This window comes from Hippoglossus stenolepis, chromosome 3, assembly GCF_022539355.2.
Source record: "Hippoglossus stenolepis isolate QCI-W04-F060 chromosome 3, HSTE1.2, whole genome shotgun sequence".
Taxonomy (NCBI): Eukaryota; Metazoa; Chordata; class Actinopteri; order Pleuronectiformes; family Pleuronectidae; genus Hippoglossus; species Hippoglossus stenolepis.
In genome coordinates, this window is record NC_061485.1 from 15587572 (window position 1) to 15607117 (window position 19546).

At 42.2% G+C, this 19546-nt stretch overlaps 1 protein-coding gene across 3 annotated transcripts in view; it reads left to right on the top strand.

Moving 5' to 3' along the window:
* srgap3 (SLIT-ROBO Rho GTPase activating protein 3) overlaps window positions 1-12971 on the top strand; it is a 61826-nt gene extending 48855 nt beyond the window's left edge. Inside the window, exons 12-22 of one of the 3 annotated variants that reach the window (XM_035152649.2) lie at window positions 341-443; window positions 1776-1836; window positions 2417-2494; window positions 2616-2750; window positions 3231-3336; window positions 4240-4467; window positions 4681-4754; window positions 7103-7283; window positions 7516-7665; window positions 7951-8266; window positions 8902-12971. In XM_035152649.2, coding sequence (XP_035008540.1) covers window positions 341-443; window positions 1776-1836; window positions 2417-2494; window positions 2616-2750; window positions 3231-3336; window positions 4240-4467; window positions 4681-4754; window positions 7103-7283; window positions 7516-7665; window positions 7951-8266; window positions 8902-9348 — 1879 coding nt within the window. In that variant the 3' untranslated portion in view covers window positions 9349-12971. Of the gene's footprint in view, window positions 1-340; window positions 955-1775; window positions 1837-2416; window positions 2495-2615; window positions 2751-3230; window positions 3337-4239; window positions 4468-4680; window positions 4755-7102; window positions 7284-7515; window positions 7666-7950; window positions 8267-8901 lie in introns of those variants that run through there. The other 2 variants (XM_035152650.2, XR_004695099.1) reach the window with 2 other exon arrangements.
* Window positions 12972-19546: the final 6575 nt, after the last annotated feature.

Sequence of the window (19546 nt, forward strand, 5' to 3'; positions counted from 1 at the left end):
GATGGATTTCATTTGTGTTTTTAATGTTCATTAATCTTTCCTTGGTTTTTAATAAGTCAAGAAAATGATTTTATTGAAGATCCAGACCTGGAGTCTCCTAAGCTCAAACCACTGAACTCAAAGAGACGACTGGTCCTGCTGTTGTGATAAAGGACCTTTTTAATGAAATGTCTCACTTGGGGTTTTTCCTCAACTTTTAAATTAAGATTGGACTTTTTCCATTTCATTACTCAGACTGAAGATTAGTTCACTGCTCTGTTTTATTGAATGTTTTTCACACCTGCTTTAGAAGCACATTTGGTTCCACAGGTTCACAGAATGGTGTTTTTTGTTTTCCCAGGCCCCCCACCCTTCCCCCTAAACCACAGAAAATGCGGAAGCCTAGGCCACGCTCTGAGTATAACCATAAGCTGTTTAACGGCAATATGGAGACCTTCATCAAGGTACCCTCTGATGCTGGTGTATTAATGCCCGGGCCCCTGCGGAGCAGGAGGGGAAGGCAGCCGGAGCCTTTGCTCTCGTTCTCTTCCTAATTTTGGCCTTTTGTTCCTCCCTTTTCCAGCTGCCCTTGATCATGATATAACGCTTCTGTTTAACCTCTAATTCTTCTCCTCCCTTCTGCGGTTCTGCTGGTGCTGACAGACAGAGCAGCAGTCAGTTGTCTCTTCACTTCCCTCTCAGAATAATTTCTAAATCCAGTCAGTTTTAAGATGACTGAGAGGCAGGAGACAGCAGTGGGCCTGCTTTGTCCCTCAATGCACCCGATCCTATATTGCATCTCTGTAGCTTTTCCTGTAACCAGCCCCTGTGCTCGGTTTTCTCTAACCTCCAGAGGTGTCCTTTGTCATCTGAGCTTCTCTAACTCTGTGCCTCTCTGCCCTCTCTTCCTCTGCATCTCTGTGCTTTGCTGCTTTCTGTCCCAGAGGAAGAAGGAATGCTCGTACCCGTATTCAGGTACCTCTGTCGTTAGAGTATGTAGGTCAGGACACACGGCGAATTAACACAGTTGAACTAGTAGCAGTAATTTACTAATCACTGCTTCAGCTTCACTTGCACGCTGCTACATTTCTGTCTGTATTCTATATCTATATCCTATTATATAGGATATAGATATTCTGTATCTATAGCTTTAGGTTGTCAATAACAGTTTCATATATGTTATTGTTTTCTCTTGTTTGTCCTCCCTGTGAGATTTGTATAGAAAAATATTGTATTTATTAGAGATATTTTTGTAGTGGAATGAAGTATTAGACAGCTTCTATCATGTGTCTTTTGGTACAACAGGAGATTTGTTATTCAGACATATTCCAAAGGCAAAACTGTATGTTCCATTTCTCATTGTATAACTAGAATCACACTCAGTGGAGCACATACCTCCGCCAAGGCCCTACAGTCCCCTTAGTTTCAATCAGACTGTACAAAAATTGCGCACTTATCAATATCACTTCCCCAAATGTGAAAACAAATATAAAAAAAAATATCCTGGATCAGCCCCCTGATCCGGATCTACACCAAAATTGTATGGGTTCTTCCCCGACCCATACCGCTTCCTTCCACCAAGTTTCCTGGTAATCTGATCTGTACTTTTTGCATAACCTTGCTTAAAAACAAACAAAAGTACAGGGGTAAAAACATAACCTCCTTGGCGGAGGTAAGGAATCCCAGTATGAAAGTAACATACAATACTGAATATTACTTAGTAGCTCTGTGCAACTTTTTTTCTACAATTTGTTTTGTCTTCACTTTTATATTTCTCCACATTATTTTAATTTCAGGATTCAGGTCAACCTATTCCACTGGTTGTTGAGAGCTGTATCCGATACATCAATTTATACGGTGAGTCTCACGTCCTGTTGTTGTGACTACTGCTAACTATGAACTCTCTCCAGCCTCATAAGAAGTGACAGCAGCTATAGGCCGAGGTTATCTATTTCCGCGAATAGCCGCTGGTATGGAGGCTGACCTCTCTGCTCTGCACCTCAGTCTCTGCGGAGCTCAGCTGCCTGCCAGTGATTTGACAAGCTCATAACAATAGATCACACAGGGAGAATTTTGAAAGTCGTCTTGGTCGTTGGTTACTCCGTTCAACCAGCCCCTCCGCCCCTGTAACTCCTCCCTGTCTACCTTCACATCTGTCTCCGGCTCATTGCCGTAGCCTGCAGGCTTCCCCTGGATCTGGACCTAATGAAACTCCAGAAAACTGATTAGGAGCCCTCTAACTGAAAACATATGCCGCAGCCTCGCTGAGGGGCCCTCTCCTGGAAAAATACGCATCTGCCTTTATGACTAGATTACATTTCCTGCTCTGTGTTATGTGTTTCCATTGGGCTTTCAGGAACCTGGCACAGGGGTTCGGAGATAATGGCAGCTGTAGCGTAACTCTGAATCTGTGTGTTCTGGGTCGTGTTTCTTGCAGGCTTGCAGCAGCAGGGCATATTCCGTGTGCCGGGATCACAGGTGGAGGTCAATGATATTAAAAACTCATTTGAGAGAGGTGAGGAAAGACACATCGCTTTGTATTCATTGTTTTCATGTCACAAACACATAAAAAACACTTGACACAATCAGCTGATTAAATACCACGACTGAGAGCACATATGTTTTTCTGGAATCAGGTGAAGATCCCTTGGTCGACGACCAGAATGAGCACGATATTAACTCAGCGGCAGGAGTGCTGAAGCTGTACTTCCGAGGCCTGGAGAACCCGATCTTCCCAAAGGAGCGCTTCCTCGACTTCATCTCGACCATCAGTGAGTCACGCACAACAGAAAACATTCAGAGCAAGCACTGGTCAAACAGAAAAAGAGAAAACACACCTTGCAATTTCTAATAAACTTGGAAGTGAAAGGCGTGCAGTGCAGCACATGGAAGCAATCTGGACCTGCCTGATATTTAACAGAAAGCCAGTAGGCAGAGGAGAGTGTAGGCCACATCAGTTTGTAATGAACGAGCAGCTGCACAGAATTATTTCCCCAACCATTCTGATAGTTTGATGTCTCTGCTCGCTGTCGGGGTCTAATGAAAGGCAGGAAGGGGCATCTGTTAAAGTGTCAAGTGACAGCTTTCAGAGTCTCGACTGATTTTTGCTTCGGCACCATAGCTTCAATTTGATCAATCATCCGTGCTAGAGTGGGATTCATTCTCTTGTTTTAGTGGAGACTTGTTTTTTTTAGCCTCGGTGTCCACATACAGAAAGTACAGAAAACTAACCTCTGTCCTCTGTGTTTCAGAGCTGGAGTCCGGAGCTGAGCGAGCGCACCACATCCAGCAGATTGTTGTGACTCTTCCTCGCACCATCATCATCGTCATGAGATACCTGTTTGCTTTTCTCAATCAGTGAGTTCTGAGTGCTGCACCTCTCGTCATACACAGAACAGTATAGAAACATGAGGTCATTATAACCAGAGCTGAGGCGGCTCAAGTTGGGGGCCTTAAAGGGGGCCACAATTTTTTAGAGAGGGGCCGATTATATGTCCAACGTCCGTGCACGACTCCTGATTCAGTAAGGTGCACTTTTAGATCGTTCCTTGTTTACTGTTAGCTCTATAGCTTTGAGCGAAGCCACACATCACTGAACATATGTTGAAAATTGCTCCTTGTTCAAGCACATTGTGTACTTCAAAAATGAATTCTTAACCAATTGTCATATTTATTGTCGGTTTGTTAGTATGTGACTTTTTTTTAAAGACTACTGACAGGGCAGGATTTCAGCTGGGCCCCCCTGGCCCCGCCCCTAGATCGGCCCCTGCACCAGAGATGTTATATACAGTTTTTATTATTAGGGAAAATGTATTTTGAATATATTGACTATCACATATAATAGGTGGAAAGAAAAGATCCAAATCCTATTATTTATTGCTTTACCTGTCTATAAAGTCTTAGAGCATATTCAGTCTCAGAAACTCATGCCTCACTGATAGAGTGTAGCTGTCTTTTGATTATGGACACTATCAATGCTCATTTTGCTGGGTTTGATTTCATCCCCTAGATTCCACTCTCTGCTCTCCTTTACCTCCCTACATTGTTAAAGCTGTTCCAGCTGTGGCTCGACTGCTCAGCCTCAGCTTGTTGATAATACGGAAAGACATGACTGTATTGTATAGCAGCTGGTTTCCAGACGTTATAGAATGGATATAAACGTTTTAAAAACTGCAGTCAACACAGGATTGTAGCCTTAGCCCTCCTTAACTGATAAAATGTCTTTTAATACACCTAAAAACATCTTGTCCCGTTCCTCAGTCTCTCCCAGTACAGTGACGAGAACATGATGGATGCATACAACCTGGCTATCTGCTTTGGTCCAACCCTGATGCCCATCCCAGATGGCCAGGATCCTGTATTGTGCCAGGCACATGTGAACGAGGTCATCAAGACCATCATCATCCACAATGAAGTCATCTTTCCCAGTCTACGTGAGCTGGACGGTCCGGTGTATGAGAAGTGCATGTCCGGGGGGGAGGAGTACTGGTAGGTATTGGCTCGACCGGGTGGTAAACCTGAGTAAAGGACAGTTATGTCAAGACTTAATTTACAACTCTGACTTGTATAGAGATTAAGATTGACCTTTGACCTTTTATCAGCCAATCACCTTCCCAACATTTGTATTAGTCATAAACCAAAAATGCCTCATGCTCTGTTTTCTATATCCAGTCCCTTCTCATTTCTTCTGCTCTCCTGCAGTGACAGCCCTCACAGTGAACCAGGGACTATCGACGAGGCTGATAATGGAACCGAACCACACACCAGTGATGAAGGTCTGTAAATCTCATTTTTCGTCTATTTAAATTTTTTTATGAAGGGTTTTTTATCCACACTGACGGCAGTGCTGGCCTGTGGCTTCGCCCACCTCTTTGGTCCATCAACAAATCAAGTAATTGCCATGGAATTTGTTATTCAGAGTCTCTAAAGGATGAATCCCTCTCCTTTGTCATCCCCTGACTTTACCTCTAGCGCCATCCTGGGGTCACTTTTTTCATTTTTATTTCTCAAATTCTAAAATAACGACGCTTACACACTGAACAACAATGTCGTTATACTGTACCTGCTAAAGAGGCACGGGGGTACAGAGGTTTGGACTGTTGCCTCTTATCCAGTGTGAACAGGAATTGGCTCCAGCCCCCCTTTAAACGTTAAGCAGGATAGATAATGAGCATGTTAGCGCACACATGTCAAACAGAGCTGCTAGCATGGCTTGCAGGCCTTTGTTTTCTGATTGACTACATGTAATGTCAGTAACCATGGGAACTTTGGGTCTTGTCTGTGTCGCTCTGTCGCCAAGATCAGAGGCCGGAGTGGAAGTTCCCACTGTTTTCTCCGGCAAATACAGACACACTCCTTGCAACCTTTCCTTCTGCGTTTGTAAACAGAAGATCTATTTATAAAGATGCAAATTTGAACGTTTTGATACATCCCGGTGCCTCGTCGTTTGAGCATATCAAAGCATCTCACATCCTGTCAATTAGTTTTTAATGAACACGAAACGTCTTTTGTGGATGAAAAAAAACGTGACAGCAAGACAGATCGTTTTTATTAAGAGCCTTTGACTGAGAGGTGAGCGAGGTTGGTGCTGCCACAGCGTACGATCTGAAAGGCTGGGTTGAGTAAACAGTGTTGGCATGCACCCCCTCTTTGATCCATCCCTCTCTCTCTCTCTCTCTCTCTCTCTCTCTCTCTCTCTCTCTCTCCCTCTCTCCCTCCTCTGTTCTCTTTGTTCAACGTTAGTCAGCGGTTCTCCTGGGACTTTCTCTTTTGTGCAGTGTTTCCCTGCTTCTTCCCTGAGCTTTGAATAGATAACCGGGCCTGGCACGAATGCTAAAAACACGGGTAATACTTAGAATAATATCGCCCGTGAAGAGTTAACAGGCGGGACAATGAAGTGAGGAGGTTGTTGGGTCAGACTGGGGTAAACCTATCTCACAGCTTCATCTGTGCCGTCGGCTGTCTCTGTAATGAGCCTGACCCTCTTTGCTTGGCCTTACTTGGAAAAAGAGAACAAAGGCTGATTGCCTGCTGCAGGTTCTGCTCTTTCTGGCCTCACTTCTGAGAGTCTGATGTGACATTATAAACTCGGGTGTTGCTCTGTACTTTCTGAAGTCGGTTCACTCCGTGTCCTCTGGCCATGTTTCAGCTTTCATGGCAGAATAACAAGTTCATGTTTGTAAATTAGGAGCGAATCAGCCGAAGCTCTGATGACGGTAACGTTTTCTTTTTCATAACTTTATAATTGAAAGCAAAGTTGAGCTTTTCAACCTTCTTGTCTCAAACAAGAACTGTTTTTCTTTAACACCCTCGCTCCCCTCTGGTGTGCTTTCAAAACAGTATTGACAGGGTTTCTCTTTGAATGGGACTTTTCTTGCTGAGAGCTGCTTGAAGCTGTTGTTACCATGACTGACTCCTGCTAGTTACTCAATACAGTCAACTTCCTTTTTTACTTCAAGGGAAAAACTGCTTTATTAATCAAACTTATTTTATTCTAAAAGGATTTTTTCCATAAAAAAGACGACTTGTAATAATTATTCTATCATTGTTTGAGTTCAAATAAAATAATTAGATGTAGGGGCTGGATTATATGGCCAAAAGTTATGTTTGAATTAAAACATTTAAAAAATGTGTCTATATTGATAATTACAACGATAATTGTGATTATCAGGATCATCATTATTTCTTAATTTTCGCTCCAGAGTGAATCTTTTGGTTTTAAACTCTTCTTGATGAGCAGAGAATGACAAACACTTGATAAACAACAACACATTTTACAAATCTGAGGTAGATTAGTAACACAATGCATGATACACATTGAACCTTTGTTGTTTTGCTATGGATGAACATTTTACTGTGATATAATTATTGATATTGTTTTACTGCCCAGCCCAAAGTCTGTATTTCAGCTTCGTACTGAGAGATTTACAAAGACGTTTCACCTTTTGAACATAACATAGTGTCTGAGATCACAGTAATAACATTCAAATGTTCTCTTAAGGTTTCACTATTGTCTGTTTTATTACGCTGTGTACTCGATTATAACCTTCAATATGACCACAGCCATGTTGTAGTTAATTAATCTTATAACAGATTTTTTTTTGTGTCTATCTCTGTCTTTTAGAGGTTGAACAGATTGAAGCCATTGCCAAGTTTGACTACGTGGGCCGCACTCCCAGGGAGCTGTCCTTCAAGAAGGGAGCCTCCCTTCTCCTGTATCACAGAGCCTCTGAAGACTGGTGGGAGGGTCGTCATAATGGTGTCGATGGTCTCATCCCACATCAGTACATTGTCGTACAAGACCTGTGAGTAACAGCAGCATGTAGTTGAGTAGGTGTTATTGTTGTTAATGACTTTCTGGATCCTAATGCAATCTCCTTTAAGTGAGTAGTTACTTAACTCAAGTGAATTAACTCGTATTAAACGCACTGTGCTACAGCTCTAATAAGTCTCAGTATTAGATCACAGAATTGAATGAAAACACAGTAGGTGTACATGTACGTCATGAATGTTCACTGTCTTCCTCTTCCCTTTCAGTGATGATGCTTTCTCAGATAACCTCAGCCAGAAAGCAGATAGTGAAGCGAGCAGTGGACCATTAGTGGACGATAAGAGCTCATCTAAAAATGAGGTCCCATCGCCATGTGAACAATCACCTGACTACAACTTCGGAGGAGTCATGGGGAGGTAGATGGCATTTAACAGCTGGAATAGCACTCAGAAGATGCACACACTCATGAATATCAGTCCCCTGATAAGGATCCGTACTAAAATGTAATATAATAATTTCCCTGACCCATGTCACATCCTTCCACTAAGTTTCATGGAAATCCTTCCAGTTGTTTTTGCATAAGCTTGGTCAAAAACAAATGGACAGGAATGAAATCGGGGTTTGAGGTTATAAACACCTTTTTTAAGTTTGTACCATTGATGTTATTTCCTGTATGACAAGGAAATCATCTCTTCACATAGGGTTAGGTTACGGTCCGATGGAGCTGCAGTCCCGCGGCACCGGAGCAGTACAGAAACCCACAGTCCCACCAGAGTGACTGATACTCCGCCGCGAGCTGCAGCCTGTCCCAGCAGCCCCCACAAGGTGTCTATAAGCAAGGGCCGTATGGAGAGCCCAGAAAAGAGGCGCATCGGTACCTTTGGCAGCGTGGGCAGCATCAACTACCCGGACAGGAAGGCTTATCCTGAGGGCCACCCGCTGAGACCAGGGCCAGGGGCCACTCGTCACAGCAGCCTCGGGGACCACAAATCGCTGGAGGCCGAGGCTCTTGCTGAGGTAAGGTTTTGTCCATATTTTCCATCTTTTCACTATTTTTGTCATGGCCTTTCATAATCGGAAATTCACTGGGATGTTCTGCTTCATACCATAAAGATGCACAGATGTTGTGCCCTGAAGTATAAATATGAAATAATTCTATAATAATAAGTTCTACGATTATGTCGGGGATGTTTTATGTTAGTGGCAAAACAGATGGGAAAAGAACTGTGATATCAAGGAATTTTGGTATTATTTGTTAATATATTTCTCTTTGTTGAGTTGATGTTGTCCTTGCCAGTCGCTGTATAAAGTTTCAGCCATTTATAGCATATATGCAGATTGCGCAGGTTTCTGAGAACAGAGCCGGGCCCCCTGCTGTAGCTGTCAGTCTGAGAACAGCAGCTGGGACCGGCGGTAAATGTCAGGGCCAGACTGCAGCTGAGCAATAGAAACATCTCAAGGACATGGAGGCCTGGAGCTACATATCAACGCCTCATCAGCGATTGACGGCCGCCATTAGTTCCAAACACGAACAAACAAAATGTTCAGTTTGCTCTTTAACTTGACTTCACCTTTAAAGTATCGTATTTAAACGCTGTATGTCTCATATCCCTGTTGCTGTTGTAATATTCTCATCTTCATCTCTCTACAAGGACATAGAGAAGACTATGACTACAGCGCTCCATGAGCTGCGTGAGCTGGAGCGACAGAACACAGTGAAACAGGCTCCTGACGTGGTCTTGGACACCCTGGAGCCCATGAAGAACCCGGTCAGCTCTGAGCCCGGCAGCCCGCTGCACACGATCATGATCCGCGATCCGGATGCGGCCATGCGGCGCAGCAGCAGCTCCACCTCTGAGATGATGAGCACCTTCAAACCGTCCCTGTCCGCCCGCCTGGCCGGGGCTCAGCTCCGCCCGCCGCCCATGAGGCCGGTGCGCCCTCCTCCAACGCAGCACCGCTCGAGCAGCTCCAGCTCTTCGGGAGTCGGCAGCCCCGCCGTGACTCCCACTGAGAAAATGTTTCCAAGTAACAATACAGCTGCCGGTTCTAACATGAACACGTCCGGTGACGCTGGGGATAAATCAGGTACCATGTAGCAAAGGTGGAATCTGGTGGGAAGGTTGTACAGCTTTCCAACTAAGGGAGCTCATGGAAGTCAGTGCTGATATTGGAAAAGCAGATAAAGATATTTTCCTCTCAGTTTTTCGCCTGACTTAATTCATTTATTCAGGAAGCTCCCGAAGCAAGCCTGCAAGATGTTACCATGGTGATAAAGCGGTTGAAGAAACTGCAGAGGTGTGGTAGCGTGAAGCTCAGCTCTCTTTGAAACTTGATTTAACTACAGTAGATGTGTATACGAAATCTCAGTGTTTCAGTTTTACCTCAATCCCAACAAAAGTCTGTGGCCGTGTTCTCGTTTCAGAGATACATTGAATGCAAGTGAAGCAATGCTTGTGTAAAATTTGGTATCAGTTTCTACTCAGCACCACTGTCCAGCTGACGTTTGTGTCCACATCCAGGCTAAAACTCCACGTTTTTTTTATCACTGAGGTCCATAGGCCTTAAGTCTGTACATACAAACTTACTTGAATCTGCCATGATTTCTGTTTGTACTATACTTCAGTGGATGTGCGGCAAAGTAACAACACATTATATACGTCTGCATGCAGGGTTTGAAGAAAATAAGGGAAACTCAAGGAGACGTGCATCACTGAGAGGAGAATTCTTTTATGTGGCCGTAGTAAGAATGAAATATTAGTTTGAAACCTGACAATAGGGTTGACGACCTCTCAACGGTATCTTGCTTAATGTCAGCTCCAGCCCCCCCCCGCAACCCTTAAAGAATAAGCAGTATTGATCATAGATGGATGGATGGAACCTTATTCTCAATTGTTAAAAATATACCAGATGTTCAAATGCATGGTAAAGTAAAGGCCCTTTTCCCCTGGTGGTCAAAAACCCACTTTAACACCTGCTAATATCTGGTTTTGTCTGCAATGGGAATGGTTACAATCAGAATTCACTTCAGGGTCAAGTGACTCTGCAGTAGACATGTTTTTATCAGCTCCACCGATGGAAACAAAAAATGCTGGTGAAAGTGCTAATTTAGCAAGACTGTGGCGTGAGAGAGGTTCTCAGAAGAACATGACGCACCAGGGGGGAAAAAACAGGAAGAGAAGCTCCTGTATTGGCAACGAGTGGATTTAACTGTGTTTTTAAAAAAAATATGCAAACACCTGCTTATTTTGGTGTAAAAGGGGTCTAAATACTTCAGGGCCTTCCAGTGTTATTCTTCTAAATAGTCATCCTGTTCATTGCTACAGATAAAAGCATCTCAATTCTCAGACCTTACTAATCCAAATCTTCACAAAGTAAGATGTCACATGACGTTGCTGTGTCCATGTTTTATTTCTACGTCCTGTTTATGAAATGCAGAAAACTAATGCATCAACTAATGTAGGATTTCCTGTGGTAAACTTGTACATAACATAGAGCTAGTACTTTTTTAAGTGTTAAACTGTACAGGCCAAGACAAAAAAAAAAAGGCAAAGGGTTGATGTGAATGGCACTTGTAAAAAAAAAAATAAAATACATTATTCACCTTATTATCATCTCCAGTAAACTACAAACACATTCTTTGGCTGTGTAAAATATAGTTCAAATCATCTACCTTGTGCTGTGGGTGTAGAGTGCGTTTGGTAATTGTACTGTAGAGAAATTTGATTGCTGTTAAACTGACCACAAAGGCTGAATAAATGTCCCCTCCATTTTCACACAGTGGATCAAATCAGATCTGTTCCCTTCTGCGGACTCATTTGGGGCGATTTTGCTATTGCGTAAGAGTCATTACAGTAAAACCACAGTTCCTCTTTCAAGCTGAAGATGCAGCGCTCACCCAGAGGGACGTGAGAGTCCATGCGGTGACGTTCTCTTATCAAATCTGTTCCCCCTCTTTCCTGCCTTCTCCTTATCTCCCTTGATAGATGCAGTTACGCTCTGACTGTCGTCTCGTTGGAGGGAAAAACTAAACAAGAGGCATTTCGGTGTTTGTATCCACAGCAGCTCTCGTCAGCCTGACAGCTCCAGTCCAGAGACCTTGTTATCTGCATCCCAGGCAGCCTGCTCTGTTCTGCATGCCCTGCGCTGTAATGCCTGACTCATTATGCTGCAGCTAAAACAATGGCTGTATGTGGTGCCTTGCCTTGGTAAAAAAAAAAAAAAAGAAGAAATGCACAAAATAATTTTAGTATTGGACTTTTTTAAAGCAACAGGCCTTAACATTTATCAGGGCCGGAAATGATTAAATAAAGCCGCTTGTAGCAGTTGCTGAAGTAGAAATGGAAGAGAACTAACCCTGCTTGACTGAGCAAAAGGAATCTTAGATGTTAGCATGTAAACCAGGCGCTGATTCCACTGTGAACTCTGTAGGCGTTCAGTACAAGCTGCAGTGTCGCTGAGGCACAGGCTGCAAACTGAAAATATTTGCTTGTGGTCCATGTATTATTTGCTTTTATTTGAGGATTCTTGATCACAGACAGAGAGGAAAAGGCAAAACAGCATTTAAAGTCACACAGCGCAGCCACGCCCTCTGCTGGTTCCTGCTGGTTCCTTCTCTTGACGAAGCAGTGTGACCTGGAGCCGATATTACAAACGACTGGTTCATCCACGTAGCTCAGTTTGTTTCTGTCCTAGTTACAGTTTTTGCACCTCTGGGAAAATCTCTGAATATAAAAAAAAAATGATATGTTTATTTAAATATGAAGAAAGCACACGATTTCATGAATGAAATTAACATCATTGTATTTAACTAGACTGTTTCTTTTTTATTTATAGAGGAGCGGAGGAAGTGGAGCAGGAAATTTGAGTGCCTTGTGTGCACAGCATCAGTTTTTATTGGACTTTTCTATTTACTTTTTTTTAACTATAATATGTCGTCTATTAGTTTGTCATGTTGATAATGAACTGATGTTGCTTCTTCTTTTTTTTTTTGTATCATTGCTTTGTATAGCTACTAACTCGTCAAACCCCCACAAGGAGTGCGTTGTGTAAAGATATTCGCCTTGTGAGTTTTACACAACACAACAGTTTTCATGAACTGCTCGTGTGTGTTTGGGTGAACCCCTGGAGAGCAGGAGCTGTAAAAACTACTGTGCACTCACATCTACTGGGAATGTTCAGTGGAATCATCTCAGAATCCTTTTTTTGTTTCCCCTGTGAACTGCCTGTGCTGTGGTTGAGCCGTAACTCTTTGTCATTGATATCCTTCCCTTCCAACGAAAAAAAAATCATTGCCGTATATATTGTTGGCAACAGCCGGACTGATGTGGATCCTCGATGTGTGTGGAGGATGTAAAGCACTTGGTGCGCTCATGGCTTCCCCTACATGTGACGTTACACAGACCTTTTTTTCTTTCCTGGAATGTATGCTGGGTAACACTGTTGGTCTGCGGACATGGGAAGACTTCAGGTTGATATTGTAAAAAAAAAAGAAAGAAAAAGAAGATGGCAGAGAGGGAGGAGACTGAGGCCCGTCGTGTCGTGGGGGGTCGGAGTGAGTCACTGTCCCACTGTTTACCTTCTCTTTACCTGTTTGTCTAGTGATTCTGTTTGTTGATGAGTGTGTGGTTGGTTGAAACCCTGTGATGTAATGTACACCATACCACTGACTGGATGTTGATCTCCCCCCCTGCGTCCAAATAAAAACATTATTGCTCTGTGACCTGGAAATGACGACTGGCTTATTTCTTCAGAAGGCTGAAATCGAGTATTTATTTATAGAGAGCTTTTATATAGAGTCTTATCAACCACTCAAAGCAATTTATACAACACTTCTATATGCAAAAATAGGCTAAATTAAATCTGGCGTTACTTTTTATTACACACCACTCAGACATGGTTGGCACAGCAGTGTGAGGACACTTCAGAATGCAGACTGGAGGAACTGGGGATCAAACCACCGACTTTCTGGTTAGTGGCCTAGCCTCACAACCTCCTGGGCCACAGCTGCCAACAAAGAAAAAAAGATGCGTTTGGATGAAGATTGACTGAAACTAAGTGCACATACTGAAGTATTGTAGAAATTTGAGTGATTTCACTGAGTGAAATGTACTTATTACTTATTATGTGTCAGAAAGCTTTTACCTGTTACTTTGCTGGTCAAGAGTTTTCATACAAAACACACATACGTCATCTTGTAATATATACACTGTCAAAAATACCCAGTGACGAAACAAGCTCATTAACAACAAACCAATATCACAACAAATGTACAATCTATGGGCCATTTGTCCGCATAACAAGTTGTTTCACTTTTGGCTAGAACATTTCTTCTGTTCTTTTACCTTTTTTCCTGAAGATTCAATATTTATGTAAATGTGTATTTTTACACAGCTGTACTTCTCTATAGAAACTCTGAATACTGCCATCTCCGAACTGAATTAAAGCAAATTATATTTCGCCTGCAGACATAATGGGGCAAGGCAATTTGAGACAAATTGGTTTGTTTGGCACTTTTCAACAACAACGTAATTCAAAAGTAATTTACAAAAGACTAAATAGGACAAAAATACAAAAGAGACACAAGTCAATATAAATAGACTATGCACACTTCCACAGGTGTTCCACAGGTGCAGATTAAAACTAAAAGAAGACTTTGAATAAATAATAGTGGAGCACAGAAATAAGTACAGGACAAGATGTGAATGATTGACAAATAATAACTTCTTGACTTTGATTGAAAAGGACAAGATACAAATGAAGGACGAAATCATGAGGGAAAATTAAGATGGAATATGTAGCCCCAGTGAGACAGAGTGTGTAGTTCATCCTGTGGCCACATGATGGAGAAACTGCAGCAGAGAAAGTACGAGATGAGAAGGAGCTTTGAATGTTGAACGTTGGATGTTATGTGGTGCAGAACATCGCCACACAGAGAACACACTTCTGCATGAATCACATAATTACATCTCACTTTGAAATGAGCGTTTTAATCCATCGGTCAGAGTGTAACAGCAGCAGCTCACACTGACGGAGCATAAACAAAATCCAATTTGTTCCACCTGAGGAACTTCAGTTCAACACAAACATGCCAAACAATCAACTGTGTTCACTGTTTTCATTAGACAGGAAAATGCACCAGTTACTAACAAGCAATTATCTACTGCGAGAGTCATTCTATAGTGTCGTGTGTTCAGGCTGAAAGCTCTGAGCCATACACCTAAAATGAACTCTGGATCTGACAATGTTGCATTAAGATGTCTAAAATAATTCAGTAACAATTTACAGGAGAAAATGTCAAAACATTATATTCAATGGAACATTTGAGTAAGACATAACCTATATACAAATACACTGCAGGTAACTGACAGCTTTTTTGTTGTTACAGAAATATAACTCTCACTGGAAGGGGGGATGGAAATACAGAGAATCAAATCAAAAAAAACCTTTCCTTAGAATAGCCCATATTCACAAATCTCAATTTGCCTCTTTGGGCTAAATTATCTGTACAAGGTGTGGCACCCTCTGTCCTTAACCCTCCACTAGGGTGAGTCATAAGTGAGGGATCCCTCTCCCAGGACATAAGAAGAGAGAGAGAGAGAGAGAGAGAGAGAGAGAGAGAGAGAGAGAGAGAGGGAAGAGGGGAAAAGTTTCTATACGGGTGTTAGGTTATAGTTTGGGTTTGGCGGGTGGTGGAGATTGGCTCCATCCATCGGGGATGATGGCAGACAGTGCTGGGGAGGTGGGAGGTGTTTTGTTTTGTTTGATACAGGGCTGCCCCCCCACAGGGGTCATGCTCCAGATGCAAGAGAGGAGGCTGCCCACCGGGTGAAAAGACCCCGCCTCCCGGCCTGAACTGAACCCAGACCCTGAAGGAGGGAGATCATTCTCTGTGCTGGTTTTCTTTACCTCCACATTTTATACTTAATCCTTTAAGTTTATATCAACCAACAAATACATCTACAGTTACTTCCGCTGGCATGAAGATTGGTTTCATGCCTCTCCAGAATGACACTTCATCGATGAAGAACAGATGCTTCACCTGGTTTGACAAATACGTTGCACAAGCTCTCTCCAGTGGCCTACTTCGCCTTATCCGCCATTATAATTAACACACAAATGAGAACAAGCACTTTAATAATGAATCATTTCTTTGTGAGAGTCACGGAAAAAATAAAATTATCATAACTTCCTGCGGCTACCTTCAACCAGTCTTCGATTCAAATCAGACAAGCACCAGGGATGAGTCGTAGATCATTAATTTTCATAATTAGAATAAAACAATGTAAACAAATGCAAGTCATGTTTCATTTATTCTAGTGTCCCCGTATAAGGCACAAAATCAGGCTGTGCAGTGACCATTAATGAGAGTGCACATTTATACATTATAACCTGCAGCTGAATCTAAAACACATTGTGTGATGGCAGAATAATTACAATATTTTATCATTTTGATCAGTATCGTCAAAAACAGGGTCTAGATCTTTGCAGGAGGACATTTTAATCAAATAACCTCAAATAAAATTGAGCTTTGTAACCAGCAAACAGACAAACAAAATAACTAAAACACAAAAATACAAAAGCAGAGCCAAGACAATGAGCAAATTTAGAAGAAATAATTTCACGAGATTGTTGTGTTGATGTGTAGGTTTGCATCACCAAGCTACTGCCTCAGAATAAAGAAACTCAGATATCCCCAGAAATAAGTCCATCTCTGTTGTTCACATTTGTCACCTGCGTTTCTTACAATGAGACGTTTTACTGCAACACGGCTTCACTTGAAGATTTCCTTTCTTTCTTCATTGAGGCTAAACACGTATCCCCAAAGCCTCACAGGGAGGTAGGGGATTGATGCCTTGCTCAAGGATACTTTTTGCAAGACGCAGAGACTTTGCAGGGACTGAACCGGAGGCTTTCCGGTTCAGAGAAAGCCCAGACCAGATCAAGTTGTTGCCGCCAGGAAACCTTTCTTTCATTTTTCATACTTTGTCTGTCTCACTGTGTCAGACGCCGATCAGAGGGCAGCAGAGTTCTCTAAGACACCTAATGCTTTATGCTGGAGGGCGATCAATAATTTTACTTTGTTGCATTTTCATTAAAGTTTCTGACCGTACAGCCAGATCAGAATATTTTATCGGCAGCTGTATATTGGTACTTTTTTTTTTAAACTTGAAAACGTAAAGGCAGTCAAATGACAATAAAAACAAGTGAACAAGTGAAATAAAAGGTGAAAAGAAAACGATGAAATCACAGTAAAAACACAGTATCACATGAAAGCAAGTCTATAAAAAGGAGTTTTTAAGATGTGATTTAAAAGAAGTCACTGACTCTGCGAGCCTTATCTCCTCAGGTAGGCCGGTTCCAAAGCCCTGATGGCAACAGCACGGTCACCGTCAGTGTTCAACCTCCACTTTGCAAAAGCAAGCAGGGCTCCACCTGAGGATCTAAGGCTGCGTGCAGGCACATAATATATAGGCACACGTAGTGACGTGCTTTATCAAGCAGGAATGGAATGAGCCCTGTATAATTGTCACTTTCAAGGTTAAACCAAAGGGTAACACCTCCAGGGACATTTATAGCCGTGCCTGTGTCTTTGGGTGTAAATTTAACACAAAGACACGGAGTAGTTCAGAAGGCTTATTCCCCGTGTTCTTGCAAATGATCACACAAAAAGCCATATGTGAACACACAAGATCAATGCCATCTATCTATCTATCTATCTATCTATCTATCTATCTATCTATCTATCTATCTATCTATCTATCTATCTATCTATCTATCTATCTATCTATCTATCTATTCCATCCAGCCAATCCCAGCTCACACAATCCCACCTCAAAAGGTCACAATTATGTTTTTTTAAGATACAAACTCACCGTGTTTGTGATCATCTAGAAGGAACCATGAGCAGTAGCCGAAAACACCAAAAACCCATCATAAAAAGGACAGCCCCTCATATTGCATATATTTTGAAGATGGATATATTTTAAATATAAAGTGAAATAAGTCCTGTTACATTGTATCTATATCATGTTATATTTGATGTGGCATTGAAAATGTACATGAATTACTTTTACTGATGAAGCTAATATGATGAGCACAGTTGCTTGAGCTGGAGTAAATATATCCTATCTCTTCTTATTAACAATTTGAAATTAATTGCCCCTTCACCCACAGCTCAATGATTGTATCGACCTCAGACACATAGAGAATCTCTAATAAGAATATCTCCTTCAGTTCAATTATAATCACCTCGTTTAAGGTGAGGGGCTCGGATTCAATTCAGCTAAACTACGGATAACATTTCACGTCGGATGTGAGTAATGTAAGTAAATTACTGCTAATATTTCAAAGGGGACACCAAACAATATAAGGAGGTAAACGTTAAAGACATTAATACTAAAATGCTTGAATGTGCCTGAAAGGAATAAAAAAAATACTTGAATTGTATCTCTGAATGTGTTTCGGGATGTGAGATCGAGGAAATGTCCGGACCTACATTATCCGGTTTTGTCTTTCACATAAGAACAGAACAGCAGGAGATTCTCTGATTCACTACAACAGGAAAATGCTGCCTGTAGAGGATGCAGGAGGCAGCACATGATGTATAAACACTTTGCCGTGGAAATCAAATGTTTTTGTTTACAGCTCAACATTACCAGCACCAACCCTTATCATTAAAAGCTCTTGAATCTTGTTGTCCAAGATGACATCGTCTTCTTTTCTTTTGCGTTCAGATATTTGTCACATGTTGGAAACGTCAACACGCCCTCTCGCTCGCTGTGAATTCTCCGAACATGATCCTGCTCTAATCTCACATCGGCTCAATTGGACATTTTCCAGAGTTCATACCAGGGGGCTGACGGGAAAAACTCCGGAGAATGTCCAGAACAATTGACGTTTGCATTCTCACTTACTGCCTGTCTGAAACTTTTACTCCAGAATAACTGGAGTTCAGCGCATGTCTGAAAACAGCTAGCTTGAGACTGCTGCCTTTTTGCTCCTGCAAAATGAAACTGCAAGAGAATTTTAACAATGTGGGAGAAAAACACCTATCACACATGAAAAAAAAAGGGTTAATCACTGAGCGATCCAGGCCAGGAACAGCTTCAAGGCCAAAACTAAGACCTTTGTTTAATGGCTGACACAACTCTGGCTTTTATTTCCCACAGCTACAGCGATTGTCAAGATCTCAGACTGGTCCATCCCTGCATACAGAGCTGGATGACTCACCTGCTCAGGGCCTCATTAGGCAGAGATATGCATCAGAATAGATAACAGCATAACACTGATAAGGAAAAGCACAGAGCAGTCCTCCAACACCATGTATGTTACAGTGCACATGTTTTAGACAAATATACGGACCTCAGATTTATCCTGATGTTATATCCCGGGATTGAAATTCACTGTTTTGCCCTGATACAGATACTTTTTTAGGGTGAACATATCACTGCTAGAGGCTGGTTCCGGCCCATTTTGCGTCCGACGGCACCAGAGGCATAAGATAGATGGTTACATTACATTACATTTCATTTAGCTGACGCTTTTATCCAAGGTCGACTTACAATAAGTGCATTCAACCACGAGGGTACAAACCCAGAACCCAGATGATGAATCTGCTACATTTCTGATGCGTTTGTTGGAATATGCTCGAGATGCACATTACAGATTTTCTCACTGTCTGCAGCAGCCTCCTCTCATCATCTGGAACTAATTACAGTTCACAGTTACACTAAATCCAACTGAAGAAAAGTTGAACAAAGTTCTAGCTGCCTCCCTTTTGGTGACATATTGCTCTGCAGAAGCTTCTCTGGCTCATGACTCTGCATAACTTCTGGAGCAGAGGTCTGTTGATTACTTTCTTCAACCGGAAACTGTGAACGTGCAGCTTGAGTTATTGCCTCTTGAAAGTTGAGCAACACTCGAAAACCTTTTCCCCCCAGGAAACAGCCCTAGAAGGACAAAGGCAAAAGGTAGAAAGAAAGAATTTTGGGTCTTACATTGTCAAAGGAGTGAGATTCATGAGATGCAACTCAGTTAATCAGAAGCCGAGGAGGAGGTAGTCGTTTGTTTTTAATGCTCTCTCCAACTCCTAATTGCTTTTTGCTTAACGTTATCTCCCCGGGATGCTTGACCTTGACTCTGCAGTGTGATGAATGCACGCGGGGTTTGTCAGTAGACGGCTGTTTTCACTATCATCTGCTGATGGGGGAAAGTTTCTCTGTGCTCACTTCAAATCTCCGTTTATGATGTGTCCGTGCAAGATGATGCGGTGACATCACAACAGTTTGCTGCAGT